General features: G+C 35.6%; 1 protein-coding gene, 1 non-coding gene and 1 pseudogene across 2 annotated transcripts; 1 reads left to right on the top strand and 2 right to left on the bottom strand.

The window, feature by feature from the left end:
• Positions 1–205: 205 nt before the first annotated feature.
• Positions 206–1115, bottom strand: LOC149221095 (uncharacterized). Its single transcript, XM_089387320.1, has 2 exons — positions 462–1115; positions 206–301 (listed from the first exon to the last, which is right to left on the bottom strand). The coding sequence occupies exons 1-2, from the start codon at positions 1113–1115 to the stop codon at positions 206–208; spliced, it is 750 nt and encodes a 249-aa protein (XP_089243446.1).
• Positions 1116–3912: 2797 nt separating this feature from the next.
• LOC149221092 (protein GAMETE EXPRESSED 1-like) overlaps positions 3913–20145 on the top strand; it is an 85682-nt pseudogene continuing 69449 nt past the window's right edge.
• LOC149221094 (U6 spliceosomal RNA) lies at positions 5799–5901 on the bottom strand. Its single transcript, XR_016249788.1, has one exon. It is a non-coding gene; the product is annotated as a U6 spliceosomal RNA (small nuclear RNA).

Raw genomic sequence — 20145 nt, 5'->3', positions numbered from 1 at the left:
TATAATATAAAATATGATAAAATCAAAATATCAACCTATAATATCAGATATACATGGAAGTCATTGATCTCAATTAATTAAACCCTATTATGAAAATATCAACGGACAGGACAGGCTACACCAGGCATTGATCTCAAAGCGTTTCAAAACCGTATTTGCTCAAATCAAACCCTAACTCCCCCTAAACGAGTCACCAACCCAGCCTCTACTCCATTTGAGAGCCGGGCGCTGGTTTTGGCCGAAAGAAAACATCGTTCAAAGCCGTCTTTGAAGCCATAGACGCCCCCAGCAGCTCCAAAATCTGTGATCACCAATATAAATCTATGATGGTTTTTTTCTCTTGAAAAAAAAAACCTGTGATCACCATTTCACTTTGCAAAATCAAGTCTGCAGATTCAATATATATAACACGTTGCATTAACTAAAGGTTACCTGTGACCACTATTTATAATAATGTTTACCTGGTCAGGACCGACTGTTACAGTCATTTCCTTCAATTCACTTGGGTCTTTCACATACAGTCGACTGAAGAGAGTAATGCTTGTAATGGTAGAAATTGGAAAGATATTCAAATCATCGGTGATCATGAATGTAACGGCCCCTTTCACGTACCCTGCGGGGCTCCCGGAGTTGGCAGAAGAAGAAGGTTTCGAGAGATTATTATCTAACACCACTTGAGTTTTTATTTCTTGGCCACAGGTGCATTTCTGGCCTGCCTGGGTACTAATTTGGTGCTTTGTGTAACCGTACTGGCTAGGGTTGGGGCATACATAGAAATCGCGAGGAGTTGTAAAATATTGAAGTAGTGGGAAACCGTTGAATGCGGCGCTGGAATCTAGGTGCGGTTTCAGCAAAATGGACTTATCCGCAGTCATGTATGTGGCATTCAGCTTGTGGACGCTGTTGTACACGTTACTGATACTGCCCACATTCTTCTTGGAAGACGCCGTGCCATGCTCCCGCAGAATTCGGATAATGGCACCAATCGGTAGCACAAGAAAAGCGAAGAGGAGATCCACGAAATCCTTACCCGCCTCAGCATAGACCACCCGTCCAGTTTTCTGGTTTACAAGAAGCTTCAAATCCATGCTGCAATTAGTGCCATCTTCTGCCATTTTTTAATTACCAGTATTTGTCTCTCGTTCATCTGCTTTCGGAAGGAAAATAATGTTCACTGAGCAGGCTGAATTTTCACAATGAGATTTCATAAATAACTGAAATCCTAATTACTTGCAATCCTCCAACTAATTTTTCAGTAATCAAAACTATGATTCCGTAAATAACCAATGTCTTAATGACTCGCAATCCTCTCGCTAATAGATACCAATTAATTAACCAACTTTCTAATTACGCCGGGCGTCCCCCTTTGAAATCAACACACCCAGTTGAATTGAAGGAAATGACTGTAACAGTCGGTCCTGACCAGGTAAACATTATTATAAATAGTGGTCACAGGTAACCTTTAGTTAATGCAACGTGTTATATATATTGAATCTGCAGACTTGATTTTGCAAAGTGAAATGGTGATCACAGGTTTTTTTTTTCAAGAGAAAAAAACCATCATAGATTTATATTGGTGATCACAGATTTTGGAGCTGCTGGGGGCGTCTATGGCTTCAAAGACGGCTTTGAACGATGTTTTCTTTCGGCCAAAACCAGCGCCCGGCTCTCAAATGGAGTAGAGGCTGGGTTGGTGACTCGTTTAGGGGGAGTTAGGGTTTGATTTGAGCAAATACGGTTTTGAAACGCTTTGAGATCAATGCCTGGTGTAGCCTGTCCTGTCCGTTGATATTTTCATAATAGGGTTTAATTAATTGAGATCAATGACTTCCATGTATATCTGATATTATAGGTTGATATTTTGATTTTATCATATTTTATATTATAGGAGTATAGAAGAAATTTGGCTAGTTACGCCGGGCGTCCCCCTTTGAAATCAACACACCCAGTTGCTACCGTGTGCGATTATGGACCCTCGATTATCTATGTTAGACGATAAAACCATCTTCTACCATCAGATTAATAGCTAAAAACAGTTATTAACTCCCAGCAACTATAAGGCGAAGATGGATACCTCCACGCGGTTACTAACTCCCAGCAATTGCGCGACGAAGATTGATATTCCACGGGGTTAATAACTCCCCAAGAATTGCGCGACGAAGATTGATACGGTTACATGGAGGCTCCTTCTACTCTGTATCCTACAGAGCCCGCCGCATAGCGCTCCATGTTTCTGCCGAACATTGCTTCTGGTGAGTTCAAACCTTGCCACAGAACTGTGTTTGACTGGTTTTTGTTGAAGGTTTTTGTTAAATGTATTGAAAGCTGATCAGTCGGAAATTGCACTACTTTCAGTGTTCTTCACCAGCATGGGCCAGACTCTTCTCTCACAGATACGAACAATATTGAATTTTCCTGCTCTTCCTCCTAAACCTTAACTTTGATTGTTTTTTTTTTTTCTTGTTCGTAGTGTTGTAATGTTGTGCTTTATACTTAAAATGTGTTCTTGTAATGTCCAGCGTGCATATGCAATGTATTCATGTCTTGCAATATATGTTTAGATAAATTTAATTCTCGTAAAACTTCTCGCACAGAAACTCGGATAGAATAAGTGTTACATTGTGGAACTGTAGTTGACTGTAGTGGAAACATAACCGTATTGAATGGAAGAGATATACTTCTTACATAATTGACATACTTATAACAAGGTCAGAATTAAAGAAGGAACAGAAAAAAACATCATAAGATTTCTTGTGTTTATGGCCAGAGTGTCTCCCATAGCTGCATAGGATCAATGCCATCATTTAATTCATTCGGGATTGTGCAAATATCTTCACTCTCCTGCAGTGACAAATCGTAAAATTGTGGCACCAAAGTTTCTTTTGATATACACATATTAAATACAATATACAAGGGGATTAGCCCTCTTTCTACATGAAATTAAAACCACTAGGTGGATATCCTGGCTGCTTATTGTAAGAAGAACCAAAAGCAGTCTCAAGATGTTGGAAATACATACTCATCTTCCTCGGCAAAATAATTCTCAAGGATCATAAGTGCTGTTTCGTAGACCTGTGTGTTTTGATAAGACAGCAAGCCCTCAATCTTATCCAAGCCATCAACATCTTCAATTAGGCCCACATATACATTAATATCTGTGATGCTAGAACATTAATCATGATTGCGCAAACGGCGCCGCCCACTGTTCATAAGTCAGCAAATTTAATGTCACTGTTCATGAATGAGTCCTACATCATTTTGAGATGGCGGAGGTTATTATTGACTCTCCTTCATATGTATCTATAAATATAATCATGTTTAGTAATGCAATATCAAGCTCTTCTGAAGAGTCTTCGTTGTTTTCTCTCAGGGTATCAGAGCGAAGGATTTAGGTTAGGCTGTGAGTGTTGTTTGACGAAAAAAACAGAGTTGTCGGCTCTGTGGTGTGAGGAGTGGCGAGGGCTCTGTAACCTTGGAGCTAGCATGGAAGAGCAAGCTCGATACCTCAGAGCGTGTATTTCCTCATTTTATTACGTCAGGCACCCCCTCTGAAATCTGAAATCGGCACCCCCAGTTGCTACCGTGTGCGATTATGGACCTTCGATTATCTATGTTAGATGATAGAACCATCTTCTACCATCAAATTAATAGCTAAAAATAGTCACTAACTCCTAGCAACTATACGGTGAAGATGCATACCTCCACGTAGTTACTAAATCCCCATGGATACCTCCACGTGGTTACTAACTCCCTAGTAATTGCACGACGAAGATTGATACTCCACGGGGTTAATAACTCCCCCAACAATTATGCGACGAAGATTGATACGATTACATGGAAGCTCCTTCTGCTCTATATCCTACAGAACCTGCGGCACATCGACAATTATGCGACGAAGATTGATACGATTACATGGAAGCTCCTTCTGCTCTATATCCTACAGAACCGGCGGCACATCGCTCCATGTTTCTGCTGAATATTGCTTGTGGTGAGTTCAAACCTTGCCACAGAACTGTATTTGACTGTTTTTTTTAAAGGTTTCTGTTAAATGTATTGAAGGCTGATCAGTCGGAAGTTGTACTACTTTCAGCGTTCTTCACCAGCATGGGCCAGACTCTTCTCTCACATATATGAACAATATTGAATGTACCTGCTCTTCCTCCTAAACCTTAACTTTGATCGTTTTCATGGCTTTTCTTGTTCGTAGTGTTGTGCTTTATACTTAAAATGTATTCCTGTAATGTCCAACGTGCATATGCAATGTATTCATGTCTTGCAATATATATTTAGATAAATTTAATTCTAGTAAAACTACTGGCATAGAAACTTGGATAGAATAAGTGTTATAATGTGGAACTGCAGCTGACTGTAGTGGAAACATAACCATATTGAATGGAAGAGATATACCTTTTACATACTTGACATACTTATAACAAGGTCAGAATTAAAAAAGGAACAGAGAAAAACATCATAAGGTTTCTTGTGTTTATGGCCAAAGTGTCTCCCATAGCTGCATATATAGGATCAATGCCATCATCTAATTCATTCGGGATTGTGCAAGTGTCTTCACTCTTCTGCAGTAAGTCTTCACTCTCCTGTAGTAACGAATCATAAAATTGTGGCAACAAAGTTTCATGGTAGTTTGTAACCAGGCTTAATAGATTAGCATGTTGCATACTAATGTTATCAAGTTGTTCCTAGGTGGAATCCAAATGAGCTTGCAGCTCTGCCAGTTTTTTGCGGAGATCATTAATTACTCCTACACAACCATGGACAGGATCTTGAACTCTCTGGTTAGCTTCGTACACCATGCCTCTTACTGCATCATTTCTTTGCTCAGTCGGAAGATCCTGTAACATCATAAAGGACGAACACTTCATCAATCCATAATAAAATATGGTGGATTGTGGTCTTGCTGCAAGCAACACTCACTATATATCTTAATGTCGAAATTTGGGCTTAGTAAAAGTTAAAAATCATTTTAATTGGTTTCGGAATAAGTCAAATCTATTTACTACGTCATCATATCAGCATTAACGTTTCCTTCTTATATTTGCACATCATATCCAACACAAAAATGAAAAATAGCATATGCAAGCAAACATTACTGTACAAACCTACCAATTGCAAATACGTTGAATTATATGCTCATCATCAAAAATTGAAAAGTATGAATTGTTTTACAATCAACAACCATAAAATTATGAGAACAATACAACAAAATCTTTTCTCTCATACATACATACATTGATCAAAAAAGAATTTTTGCTTTTATCATAAATATTAATAATTTAATTTTACTCTTTCCTACACTCTGTTATGGGTTTCTTTTGCAACATCTGGTACAAATTCTAGTTAAAAAAGACAAACAAACAAACTAATTTTTCAAACAAATGCAAATGCATTGTCAAAAAAACCTTCATGTAAACACTCCAATTTTTTTTTTTTTTTTTTTTCAACCCAAAACTTTCAAATAATGCATTAACTGTATATCAATACACAAAATAATGTACATACATATCAAAATGTTAAAAAAACCAAAAAAATTATATAATTATCTTTTTATATGTTTAACATAATTTATTTATTTTAAAAAATAAAAAATAATATTTCTATCATAATTAATTATGTGAAAATATTTGATTTTTTAATAATGATAGGAGTATTTTTAAGAGATTTTTATATTTTATATCTAAAGTTGTTTTTTTTTTCAATTGAAGAAATCTTGGGTGAAGCAAGCTTTTGATTTGTGGAGACCGAACTTTCCCACCTAACTATTTGACCATACCTTCAGGACTACAAATTTGGATCATTTCTGGATTTGTGAATGTCATCCTTACTTAGAGGCCATGCTAATCTTCTCTGTATAGTTCCAATTTTATCAAATTTTTATAAATAAAAGTTTATTATCTTATAAAATGTTAATATCAATTAAAAAAATTATAAACATTAAATAACATTTTATATTATCTAAAAACTAAAATAACTAATATGAAATTTCATAAATATTAAAGTAGGAAGTTAAGATAGATCTAAATGCATTCCATAGATGACAATATGTAATTCAGTCTGTATGTGTAGTTAACATGTGTCCCTCTTAAAATAAAAGTAAAATAGTTTCTGAATAGAAAAACAATATTTGCTATGATAAAAAATAGAAAATGAATATCTAGGTTTATTTATTTTTAATTAAAAAACATTGAAAAACATCAATAATCTCAATCTCACTATGGTGACTTGATTTGTTGTTAATATCATAATCCACTATTTCACTCTCTTTATGGTGACTTGATTTGTTGTTAATATTATAATCCAATATTTCACTCACTCACAATCATAAGTGAAAAAATTCTATAAAACAATTAGAAGTAAAAAAAAAAAAAAAGTAAACTATTTAAACCTTATATTTTTAAAAAATATTTCAACACCTGATTTAAATAAGCTATTTGAAGATTTATATTAATTAATTTATATGGATATCAACTTCATACATACTTATATATAGAAAGATATATAAAAAGAAAGAAAGTGCCAAAAAAAATTTTAATACTTTATATAATAAAATATTCAATATCCAAAAAGAAGTAATTGAATGTTAAAAATTAAAATAAAAAATAGCAAAGTACTTTCCACTAAAAATAACAAATGAGAGAGTGTAATTCATTCAATTCCTAATATAAAATTAATATGTGACAATTTAAAATATTCATAATTAAAAAAAATTAATAATAAAATATTTTAATATGGAGTATTAGGTAATTTTGATGTATAAGAATAAAAAAATATGGAGTATTAGGTAATTTTGATGTATAAGAGTAAAAAAAAATATTTTGATGTAGACAATATGGTTTGTAGGTAAAATATGTTACATAAAATATTAATTTAAACTATATATTATATATTGTTTAAAACAATTATGTATATATCATATAAAACAATTGAAAAAAATAAGTTTTATGGTTAAAACTTTTGAAGTCTCACTATTTTACATTTTGATCATTTTTTAGGTATTTTTTTTTTGTCAATTTCCTTAGATTTATAGGTATACATTGTATATAGAGAGAGAATGAGAGACTACAAATTCATTTCGAAGGATGAGAGAGATGCAATTTTTGTTTTTCAAATTTTTGATAGATTTGATCCCTCTCCTAGCATGCTAGATCGGTGTTTAAGATAGATCTATACTGGTCATACCAAATACCATAAGTTATTTAATACCATAGACCTATATACACCATTGCTAAACCCATCAAATGACCAACTCAAACTTTAATTTTAGTTTTTTAATTTTAATTTTGACCAAGTCAACATAACATTATGTTAAGTGTTCTCGATAAATATATAACATACTAACACACTAGGGAAAATCTCAACAAATCTCATAAACATATTCATATCGTAAATATTAATACACTTTAATATCCTCACTACTTTCATGTAAGGATTTCATCACTCACTTGGATGACATAAAACATTAAAATGATCTCAACATTAAAATAAATATATAACATAGCAACGAAAATCCTAACAAATTTCATAAATACATTCACAGGGATATGCTTGTAATTACAACACATTCATTGAACCTTTGTTACTAATGTATTAATATGTACTCTACATGCTAGAAAGACCCAACCTCTCTCTAATGATCCTTACACTAATTTTATGATTCCTTGACTACTTGGCTAGCCACAGCCTTTCAGCCACCCATGACCAAAATGATTATACCATAAACTAGTCCCTCAATCTCTTCTATACTACCAAAATATCAGATATACATTGATAGAATCAAAATATCAACCTATAAGCTATACTAGTCATTTTTCGGAACAATATTTTGACCTGGATTTATGAAGGAACCAAATGAAATATAGATTTAAAAGAAAACATAGAGATGCAATGCAATAGAAATTCAATTAATAAATAGAAAATACTTGAAACTATTTACATGCAGAATGACTACAAACTAGCTCAGTGGATAGTAGCTTATATATGAGAAGAGATGTGATGGCTACATGTCTTCTAAATTTTGTTACAATGAGGCTCAGAGGCCTTTTTATCATGAAGAAACATTAAGAAACCCTAGACATCCAAAAACCTAACTCTAGGAGATGAAGCGCCAAAAGGTATGGGCCTTGATGGGGTTTGTTGGAACATAAATTTCTCAGGTTCGTAACATTGCATAGAATCTTTGTTTGGCATAGACGATATCCCATTAGAAAGGTCTATCTAAGGAAAATAATTTTTGATTGTAAACGGCGATATTAGATTCATGTTTTCCCATTTCTGCAAAAAACATTGTTTAGGGCCTCAAAACAACTCTGGAAGTTCAGGACCTGAAAACTTCCAAAAGTAGAAAACAGTTGAAATAGGAAATTGTGTTGAAAAATAGGAAACTAATGGAAACAATGTTGGGGGTCCAAGTGGAACAGGAAGGTGGTCACCAATATCCACTTGGATTAGTCCTCCCCCTTTAAGAAGCAATGGTTCCCATTGCATTGAGTGCCTCCATGAAGTGAGGAAACTTCTAAACGTGGTCCCTGGTGAGCCACTTGCCTTGGTGCAGGAGCTAGTCGAATTTGAAAAACCGATATAGTTGAATTGTTTTTTGTTGAGTGTTCTTAATTTTTTTGTCCATGATTTGGTGAGTTGTGGATTTTTCAATGCAATATGGGTTGAGCTCTTTTGGTGCCAACTGATCAACAATGCCTAATGTGTCCAACAATGGTAGGAATTATGGCCGAAGGCAATCCACATTGAATACTTGGTGTGTGCCAATGAATGGGGGGGGGGATACTTAAGTTGAAAGAATTGCCACCCATAGCGTTGGTGATGGTGTAAGGTTTGTATCATTGTGGTTGAAGCTTTTGACGGGCTTCAGCAAGGCTTTCCTTCTACAAATGCAAATAAACCTTGTCACCCACTTGAAACTGATGTGGCACCTGATGTTGATCATGACGTTGTTTATACTTAGTGTTATAGGCCATTTTGTTGTATCTAGTTAATAGGCCTACAAACTAGATCATTAAACATCCATGAACACCTTCTCATCATCCCTACATAAAGCCCTAAGCATGACTCTCCTAAATCCCCGAGTTTCTGACCATGATGCTTCATTTTAGTGCTCTTAAGGCCTAGCGCACCCTGTCCCTTTAGGGAACTACGTTCAACAACAAGTTGCTCAGTTTTGCACCTGCTATGATTAGAGTAGGTTGTCCCTTGTTGGGGGTGTGTTGATTCTAAAATTTCAAGAAAATAAAAAGAATCTCGAAGCTTCCTCTTCCAAAAGCTTCTAGGATTTGTTACAACCTTGGATAAGAACTTTGAATCCTATCTCATCCTACCATGGATATTTCACCTCTTATCCCTTGAGCTCATCCTCCCATCAAGAGTGGATCTCAAGCCTAGATTAGTAAATGGATAAGAATTCCTAAACTACCATCCTCTCTTATATATTTATTTCCAACCACAAGCTAGAGGTTGGATTTTGGAGACTAATCATACCTTTATGTTGTTGCTTTGATCATAAGAGAGTTATCCTTTAGATGCATTAGGGTGACTTTGAGGTGTGCTTTGTGAAAAGGAAGGACAAGTCAACTTGGGGAGATCTCTACAAGATCAACTTCCACTTTTGGTTGTAAACTCTCTCCTTTCATATTAATGCAAAGAGTATATTGTTTCCTATATGTGTTATGTTATGTTTACATTCATATATCTCAATGTTATGTTGATCCATTGAATAGAGTAATTGTATAATTCTACATAGATGTCACATATCTTTGGCTTGTGTTGATTGTTTGTGCAGATTCTAATTAGAATGATCGAAGCTACGATTGGAGCTTAGAATCATAGAGGACAGAAGAGATTGTGACGGATCACAAGTAAGCATATTTTCATTCTACAATTTCTCTAAGAAGAAATGTATAGTTTTTTCTCTCTATTGTTCTAGACCAAGCCACTAGGTCTAGGGAAGATATTTTTGTTTGTAGTTATAGATTCTGTATAATAAATTGGTGACTCCACTAGAGATCGATTCATTCCCTTAGTGGTTTCCTTGGCTTTATCCCTTGTTAAAACTCTTGAACATACCTCCAGTGCCTCACTCAGTTTGAATCGACCCTAGGAAGACCTATCTTGAGCGGCATTTGATTTTTTGTGTCAAAAATTGTCTTTTCCTTTATCAACACTTCCCCTGGTCTGCTGATAGGTCATTGTAGAGCACCCTATCCTTCTCTATATCTGTGTTGCAGAGTAATGGTAGCCTCTTTTCACCTGTGTTGACCCCAGTTTCATGCAAAAACTTGTCTTTACATGCTTTTCTCTCTGATTAACTTTGTTCCAATTGGTCCTCCTTGTGTCCCTGAGTGTGTTTAGCTCTCTCAGAAGCCTTCATCTTGTTTTCTTTTGGTTTTAAGTGCCTTTGATAAGAATTTGTTTATATTTTTCTTTGTTCTTGTCATTAGGTCATTAGCAAACTGATTTCTTGATCATTGGGTTGCTTGAAGGAATTGGTGTTTCAGTCATTGTTCTGAATAGTTTCTTTTATCAGTGATTAGGTGAATATATTAGTTTTCATTTTATTTGAAAATTAAGTGGAATTGAAAAGAAAATATATTTACATTGCATATAGGGCTTTGATTTTGATTCGAATAGTGAAGTTGAGGAGATTGATTATTGCATCACTTGTTTTTTGTATCATTGGTTGATTTCTTCTTCCCTTATTTAGTTAGGCCTTTAATTGTTAAAAGGAAAATGAAAAGAGTTATTTTCATCATATTAGTTGCATTATAGGTGTGTTCAGGTGACATCGAGTTTTGAGCCTTGAAATTGAAACTTAATTCAAGATAAAATTTAAAATTCACTCAATTAACCTAAGGAGCATTTGAAACTTAACGACACACATAGAGGTCTAGGCTAGAGACATGTTTCAACATCTTTAAATGTAGGAGTTATCATTTTTTGCCAGTGCTACATTCTGAGGGTGATATCTTGTTCCACGTACATACGTATATTAGACCATTCTCCACGTACCTTTGGTTATATCGGATGGTGCTCCACGCATGATAAGTATATGTGAACACTCTCATCAAACGGTTACACATCATAAATCACTACTATGGACTGCGCTTCCATGTACCTCCAGGTATATTTTGGAAGTCCCTACTAGGTTTCTATCCTCACCATAGGTAACTAAGTCAATCGCCTTGTATACTGTGAAACAATGAACAAAGAATTCAAGGATATTTTTTGCCCATACGTAAATCCTTAGTTCACCAAGGTGTTATATTGTAGTTCACAGTTGCATGGTAATCCTTTTTTTGCCTAGTTACCCATTTGTTGTATTTTTGTCTTTAATTTCTAAAATCAATTAATTGACCACGAAATAACATCCTCCTTACGGAACAACTCCTTAGTGGATCTTAGGTTGAGACTAATGGAAGTAGTTATTGAGTCCACCAATCAATGAAACCCCTCTAACATGAATCCTTGTCCTTCTTCTCATTTTGGAAATATTGGTTCTCCTTATATGACAATGTTTCCCCTTCCTGTATTTACCATTGGTTTCCAGTTTGGTTGTTTTCAACCACTATGGTTCTGAATGTCCAAAATTCTCCTCAACCAAGTTCTCCTCCACCTGAACAGTACCAACCTCAAGTTGATCTTAAAGTTGACCCTTTGCCTTCTTCACCTGTTGTTTCTGCATCCCTTTCTTCCTCCACCATATTTGGGTAGATCAATGTGTGTATCTAACTGGAATCCTGGAGTGGAATCCAAAGGATGCATGCCCACTGCCTCCTGAAAAGAGAGAGCCTGTTCCTGTAGTGAGCTAGAAAGAGGTGATTCAACATCCTATGAAGAAGAGTTGCAGCGGGGAGGCATTGTTGTTGAAATGCGTGAAGATTGAACCCTTCCAAATGGCACCTGGGGTGGAGGAGCAGGCCTTAAAAGGAGCACTTGGTGAAAATCTTGATTCTAGTAACTAGGAAGCTAAGAAGAAGAAGAAGAGGACGAAGAAGAAGAAGAAGCAAAATAAGCAGGGGGGTAACCAAGCAACCATTGCTGCAAATGCAACTTGTATGGAGGAACCCTCAAATCAATCCTGTAAAGTTAAATTCCCTTGTTAGTTATGTAAGGGTGATAACCTTCTTAGAGATTGTCCTGGTATTCCCAAGGTATTAGAAGTATGGTCCATAGGCTCACATCGGCATTTGTCATAAGTTTCTAGAGATCATGCTGATGATAAACCTTCAACTAGTGATAGTATGTTCCATAGGAATAAGGGTAAAGTCAAGTTTCCATGAATGTTATGTCAAAGGAATCATCCTATTCACCTTTGTCCTTATATGGATGAATCCTTAAAAGTGTTGGAAAACCTTATAGCTTCTCAACCTCGTCTTTTAGCTGGTTATCGAAATATTTCTCCTAATCCTCCACTAGTTGATGAAGTGATTGATCAGAATCCAAATCCAATCAACCCCACTATCTCTGAATCCCGTGAGTCCATTCCCAAACAACCATTGGTTGAGAAAATAGTACCGATTCCACCTTTAGTTGATCGTACCTTTCCGGTAGATGATGAACTTCATACCGCTCAGGTTCTTCTCATTTCTTCAAGTTCCAATGAATTGGGGGTAAATCCTCCTATTCCAACGACACACAGGGACAATCCTCTTATTCCCATGACACAAGGGGGACAATCCTCATGTTCCCACAACACAAGGGGGTAGTTCTCCCATTCTCATGATACCCCCTCCAAGTAGTATGGTCAATTCCTTTTATTGGAGTTGCTTGGCAGGATACCGTCTTCCTCTTTTTGTGCTCTTCCATATCATAGTACAAGCTTATAATGTGCTTGTACCTAGCACAGTCATAGATGAAGGCACATTTTTTAGTATTCAATCCTCAATTACTTGGAAAGCTTTAGGTTCTTTGCAGCTTATGCCTGTTACACAAAATCTGTTGGTTTTGAACAGGGGAACCAGTTAACCATTAGGGATCCTTCCTCAGTTTTCTGTTACTTTGGGAGGAAATATTGTCTATATCAATGTGATGGTAGTCCAAGGCCCTTTATATTTTAATTTAATCCTTGGGTGTGACTATGTTTATGTTATGGGAGCTCTTGTCTCTTCGCTCTTTCATGTGATGTGTTCCCCACGTGAAGGAAGAATCGTGACCATTGACCAAATTTTATTTGTTGGTCCTAATTTGACTCCCAATCAATCAACTTTACTAAATGGTCCTTATATGTAAGTGGTATCTCCCCCACCACATGTTAATTATGTGGAAAGATGTTCCATTCTTGTGTCTACTAATGATCTAGAAGGAGATGTAGTGCATCATGTACTGGGGGCATTCAAGCCTAAAATTTCCATTAAATCCCTTGATATGTATCCCTTCCAAAGTGTTTTTATCCCATCTGATGAGAACCTCTTGGAATCCATGGCCTTCTACAGGTCATGAACAAGGAGCCAGAGCAGAGTTCCTTTTCTTGTATCAAGCTCGTTAAAAAATGAAACAAGGTCAAGGTGTCTCAGAAGAGCTCCTTTTCTTGGGTCCAGCTCACTAAAAAATGAAACAGATCCCCTTCCAATCCGAGTATTTGATTATATCTCATAAATTCCCAATTGATTCTTTCACTTTATCTCATAAAATCAACCTTCATTCCATCCACCCATTAGTAATTAGTAGTCTACTAAGGTGCATGAAATGAAACTTGGGGGGCATGTATCTCGAATTCAGTCATTATGTTGGGGGCATGCACTTATTTCAAGCATAGTTTTTCTCCATTTCAAGCTTGTGTAAAAATGAAACCAAATTCAAGCATAGTTTTCCTCTGTTTCAATCTAGTGAAAAAATGAAACCATCTTCAAGTATTTTCAGGCATGCATAGTTTCCACATGTTTCAAGCTTGTGTAAAAATGAAACCATTTTCTTCCTACGTCTCATGATTGCCATTTTTTATCAAATTCTTTATGTCATATGAGCCTTGGTTTTCTCTTTCCATCGTCACCATCTACTTGGTCTATCATAGAATTTCACTTGGTGTTTTTACCCTTTCCTGAGGAACCGCTGCGATGAGTGGTCTTGTTAGCCTGCCTCTTAACCTTTTTGTGTTTTGAGCAATTCCATCATGGCTAGAACTAATTGCTACCCTTTATACCACTCATTCCTTCAGGAGGATTTCTCTTTCAACTCTTTTCAGACTCGCTAAACATGAAAATATTTCTAAGAACTTGTATTTTCAAACTCGTTAAAGTAAATGAAAAGGCATCTAATTATTATAAGTTTAACTCTTTTCTGGACTATGATAGACTATTTACGAAAAAGGAATACCTTAGTCAAACATGGCTAAGAGGTTCTATTGAGTATTGTTTCCTTTCTTTTCAGACTCAAGAGGCTATTTACAAAAAGGAACCTTTGGAGTTCTCCTTTTCGCCTCTTTTGCAAACCTCTAAACATGAAAAAAGAGTCGAGTTAGACCTTCGCTGGACTCGTAAAAACATCAAATGATGATGGACTTGTCGAACACGATGAGACTGAACCACTCCTTCTTAGGGTTCCTTACACGTACTCAGAGCGATTCATCTGAAGGATGAAATTATAGATCAAGCATATGTTATCTTCCTCAAGCTTGTTAAAAAATAAAGAAGTACTGACCAACAATGGTTGGGGAAATTGGGAAAATGGGATAATCTACCTATTAATGGAAGTGAGTCACTCTTGAACATGACACTCTTCCACTTCATCTATGTGGTTGTTGGGTTGGGAAATTTTCTTGTCTTTTAGTTCATTATACCATTTCAAAGCCTCTATTTTTGATTTTGGGTCCATACTGCCAACTCCATTCCATGTTTATTGTTCCTAAACCATCTCCAAATCAAATTCATTATATCTCAAATAATGATACTTATTTCACGTCATTGATGGCGAATACATCAAGGCCCTCCTATGATGGGTCGCTTCCTATCGATATCAACTCATTATCTAGGAAGTTGAACTCCATTCCATGTTTATTGTTCCTAAACCATCTCCAAATCAAATTCATTATATCTCAAATAATGATACTTATTTCATGTCATTGATGGCGAATACATCAAGGCCCTCCTATGATGGGTCGCTTCCTATCGATATCAACTCATTATCTAGGAAGTTGACTTAGGAACCCTTACTTCAATACATTTGGAATTGTATACATCAATGGAATTTTTCTTCACTCTCAGCGAAAGGTTTTCATCATTGGCCTTTGACCAAAATATTGTGTGTGGTGTTTGGATTCAACTCATTCATTCACATAATATAGATTATACTGCAATACCTTGAGAGCCATTAACATCATTAGTGGTTTCTCTCATGTATGTTAACGGATTACATCATTGGTTGGAAATCATATAGTGTTTTCCATGTTCGACTCCATCTCCCTTATTCACATGGTTAGAATCGTACATTGGGTGATCGAGTGAATGAGATAGAAGACCCCAAATCTAGTTCCATCCATTTGGGTTGCAATTTAAGGATTATTGCAATATTACAAAGCGTGATGGCTATGATCACACAGAAAGTCATCCAATCATGGATCCACACTTCATAATTAGTAGACATGACTTCTTGATAATTCTATATGTAATGTTATCTTATGTTTTGAGCATGGGCATGCCTCCCTCAGCAAAGATTGTAACATATGATGATGTAACATCGTTGGTTAAAAATACATGTAAAAAAATATAAGACCATGGTCATGGGACATGTATTCCAAGTTGAATGGTGGGAAAACATCTTAGTGTGCGTGTTCATTTTGTTTATTAATGGATAAGGAAATTAGCAAAGGAAATGGAAAAGGCTTTGGAAAGGAAAGAGGCATTATTCGACATTTATTTAAATAATGGAAAATAGGAGAAAAGGAAGGTGAAAGGTCACAGGTTGCATGTGAGGAAGAAATTGAAGGAAAATAATTGAAAATGAAGAAAATAGAGGCCTCATTATTAAAATGGCTCCTGAGGATCAATTGAAAAAAAATTCTCAGACTTTTTTGCATTCAGTTTTGGAGCTCTCTCTCTATTCTTTCTCTCTCATACTCTTGGGCACTTAGAGTTTTCTTGGAGCACACTTGAAGGAGTGTTGCATACTTGTGATTTGGAGCAAGAAGGAAAAGGAAAAGAAGAAAAGCACAAGTGGACATTGGGATCAACATCTACAACAATTTTTTCTTGCAAGTACTGAGTTGGATGTATGAGTTCCTTACTATTTTTGGCATACTTGGAATATGCATGTGGTTATTTGGTTATGATATGTTATTGGCATGGAGGATTTCCTGGATTGATAGTGGTTTTTCCTAGCCTTTCCATTTCATGGATATCCATGGAGTTGTGGGTTTTACTTTTGTTTTCTGGTTGGTTTTTTTATGCCTTTGGTTGTGGGTTGAGTTATTAATTCTTAGAAGCCCTATAACAACTTGCGTTGACTTACTATTTTTGGAATCCTCGGTTGGAAAAACACTCTGGAAGCCCTTAGTGGGTTGAGTTACTAGTCCTGAGAGCCCTAGTTAGACAAACGCTCTAGAATCTTGGCAACAACTATAGGTTGAGTTACTAATTGTGGAATCCCTAGTTGGAAAAAATTCTTTGGAGCCTAGAACAACTTGGGTAGAGACCAATATGGTGATGGTTAGTGTTGTCTAACCGTGAGGTGGAATAACTAGTTGAGGGTTGAGGTGGTTTTTCCTCTAGAATCCCTGGTTTGGTTTTGTTGGATGTGTTCCATGAGATCCCACATTCATGTTTGGAATATGGCACAAGGGTTGCTAGCTGAAAGAAAGAGTTGGTTTAGCCTAGTCTATCGTCAGGTGGTTTGTGGAAGTCCTAGACCTAGTTTAATTTTTCATATGTTAGTAAGAGAATCTTTCCTCTTGTATTTGATGGGTAAATATACTTGTTTATATGTGATTTATCTAGCTTTGTCATATCTGAACTACAATAAGTAGTTGTAGCATATGTGTCAAGTACAAATTGGGCATCAATATTTGCACCCTAGAAATGAAATATTCTGAGCGAAGCTATTAGTCCATATGTCTACTTGTTCTATTTTCAAAAGAATTGTTCTTTGTTTTAAAGTACATTGAATTGCATGGATATATTTAGATTCACTTATACCTATTTTTTCAAGAAACTATCAAATTTTTATGTCTCATCATGTTCCATATTCTCTAGTGCATCAAATACCATTCTTGCATTAGCCTTTTTTTTGCATCGTTGAATTCCATAGCCTCAAATTTGTGTCTTTGGAATTGGTGGAATTAGCCCAAACTGAACCTACAATGCATCTATTTTCCTTTCCTACAAGTGTCTCTATGACGATGACAGTGAATAGTTTTTAGATTTTCAGGTAGTTTAGTTGAATCATAGCACAAGTACTTGTAAACGAAACTTTCAATTTATATATTCATTATTTTTCCATAGATAGGATAATTTTTATCCATAGTAATCCATGTTCATGCTAGCGTCCTCGATTTTGGAATTCTATTACAAAGAAATAGTCAACGACGTCACCAGAGTACTTGGACTCATGTAAAATTAACTGATGTAGATAATTTATTCTACTTCTATAATATCGTATAGAAGTAACATGGTCATTTATTATCAAGGTGTCAATACCATCTTCCTCTACTTCATTTTTAGTCAACGGTTTTTTCTCTCATTGTCTTTGTTGCAAAGCCTTTAATAAAGGCTCCCAAATATGCTCAACATTGCTAAATAAAACAAAGAAAGTAAGTGGACCCAACTATCATATCATCGCATATAAGTTCTTACAAAAATGAAAAAAATAGTCTGACGATGTCCATATTCGTCTAAGATCTGTATACGCAATGGGCGATGCCATAATGCATTTCATTTTTTTTTAACGTCTCTACTTGTTAGCTTTTTTCCTTTTAACTATTCTTTTCTTATACGAATCCAAACACAACTGAACACATGACTGGGGATAATTCAAACTATTTTGTAAATCAAATTCATTATATGATACACAAAATCATGATCTTGATGCAAAACTTCCCATCGAGCAATATTGTGATATGTAAAGTTTCCCATAACATTGTTTGATCATTTTTCCCATAAAACAATATGGGAAAGCTCATATCTTCAAAATACCAATCTTTGAATATGCCCAAAGACATATAGCCTTCACCCAGAGCAATGCTTATTTTATTATTACGAAGCTCATAAATACTATACAAATTTATAAATCCATGTAATAGTGTTTTTGTTACTGACTTTTAATCATAATAATCATTATCATCATTTCTTTCTATATTTGTCTCACATGCATATGCGTCCTTGTTTTGATCAAAGACTTGTTTTCAATTTTCGTCTATTCTGACATTCTCTAGTATATAAAGTGGGTTTTTACACAATTGTCTCAATACCTTCATGACTTTATGAACACATATTTGCCCAACAACAAATATGATTTTAAACACTAAATGTCTTTTAGTTGCCACAACCACTTTACTAGATTAATTTATGTCATAAGAAAGTGCAATTTGAATTCGAGATGTGTCATTAGGTACATTGATTAACCCACCATTCAATGCCAACGATGATTTTCTAAAATGATGTCCAAGTTCTCATATTTGCAAAAATGGCAATCTTAATGATATTAGTATTTCCTCCAATTCACAAAGTTCCTTTACAATGGAAATTTGTCTATTATGCCTAATTCTCTCTCGAACTACAAATTCGATAACTTTGTCATTTCTAATGCTTTTCTTTATTTTTGGAATATACACTTAACTTTGGACACATTGTTGAGTTGTTTTTCTATGACATCTCTTTTAAACCAAGTTTGATTGCATCTTGAACAGCCATAAACAAGAACATCTTGTATTTATTAAAATATTTGTTGTTCTAATCCAGGTGGATATTTGTGTCCACCTGCCTATTCCACATAGACCTCAGTCGGTTTCATTAGTTCCCTTGTTTATAACAACATTGACTATTTTTAGCAGTTTTTCGGGTCCTGAACTTCTGGAGCAGTTTTGACCCCCTAAACAATGTTTTTTTGAGGTACGTAGCCAGGCCATTACCATAGGAAAGAGCCTACAACAAATATTGGAGTACTCAGAGATATGACCAAGTTACGACCCTAGGAAGTTGGCTTCCCAACTAACCCTAACAAGGCCCACAAACTCTTGGTGTTCCATCTCCTAGGTTTAGGGTTTTGGTTGTTTACGGTTTTCCCTTCTTGTTCAATAATAAAAAGGCCCTTGAGCCTCATTGTAACAGAGTTTAGAGGCATGTAGCCACCACATCTCTTCTCAGAGATAAGCTACCATCGCCTAAGCTAGTTTATTTCCATTTATGTATGTAATCATATATTAGTTCTTTGATATTAATGAAATGAAGTTTTATTTTTGTTGCATCTCTTTGTTTATGTGTATATCTATATTCTGTTGCATGCTTGCATAAGTCTGGATCATTGGTATTTGAGCGGTCTCCTCTTTCTGTGTTTTTATTTGCATGTCACCAACGAGGTCAAGGTATAAGGAGTTAGGACTTGAACTGGTTGAAACTTTGCAAGACCAGCCTCACAAATCCCACTGGCCTCCCATGGCAGAAGAAATAAACACAAGGGGGCAAGTGATACTTTTAAAATATTGCTCAAGGAATCCCTTGAGCAACAAAGGAATGCGATGATGGATAACTTTTCCCAAATCCTTTGGCGACTACCCACAGGGGATGCATATTCATTACTTTGGAGGTGCCACTCCTTTTAAGGTACAATTTGACTTTGACATTCCCATATTTGAAGGCCAGATAGATGTAAAAATCGTAGATATATGATTAAATCTATTGGAAGGACTAGTGGGAAACCTACGGTGAAGAAAAAGATGAGAGGTAATCCTTATTTTTTTCAGCAGCACCCACTTGGAATTCTTTCCAAGATGCCATCAAGGAAAAATATTACCCCATCAGGAGCTATGAATATAAATACATAAACTAGACATAAAGTGGACCACACTGCCTCAACGAAGGGACCAAGATGTGCCAAAGTTCACAAGTGTTTTCCATACCCTTTGCACGAAGTTGGGTATCAAGGATTCTGAGAGGAATTTGGTACTCAAGTACTGCAGTTGTCTACAAAAGTACATCC

Source organism: Pinus tabuliformis, chromosome Q (genome assembly GCF_031772625.1).
Source record: "Pinus tabuliformis cultivar Carrire ecotype Pingquan chromosome Q, CPIR1, whole genome shotgun sequence".
NCBI lineage: Eukaryota > Viridiplantae > Streptophyta > Pinopsida > Pinales > Pinaceae > Pinus > Pinus tabuliformis.
The sequence above is the reverse complement of the archived record's forward strand: the minus strand, read 5'-3'. Positions and strand labels throughout refer to the sequence as shown.

Bases quoted from the DNA above. Each gene is read 5' to 3' on its own strand.
- LOC149221095 (XM_089387320.1), bottom strand. From the start codon at position 1,115: ATGGCAGAAGATGGCACTAATTGCAGCATGGATTTGAAGCTTCTTGTA. The intron at 302-461 runs GTAAACATTATT...TGGTGATCACAG, and splicing joins TAACAGTCGGTCCTGACCAG to ATTTTGGAGCTGCTGGGGGC.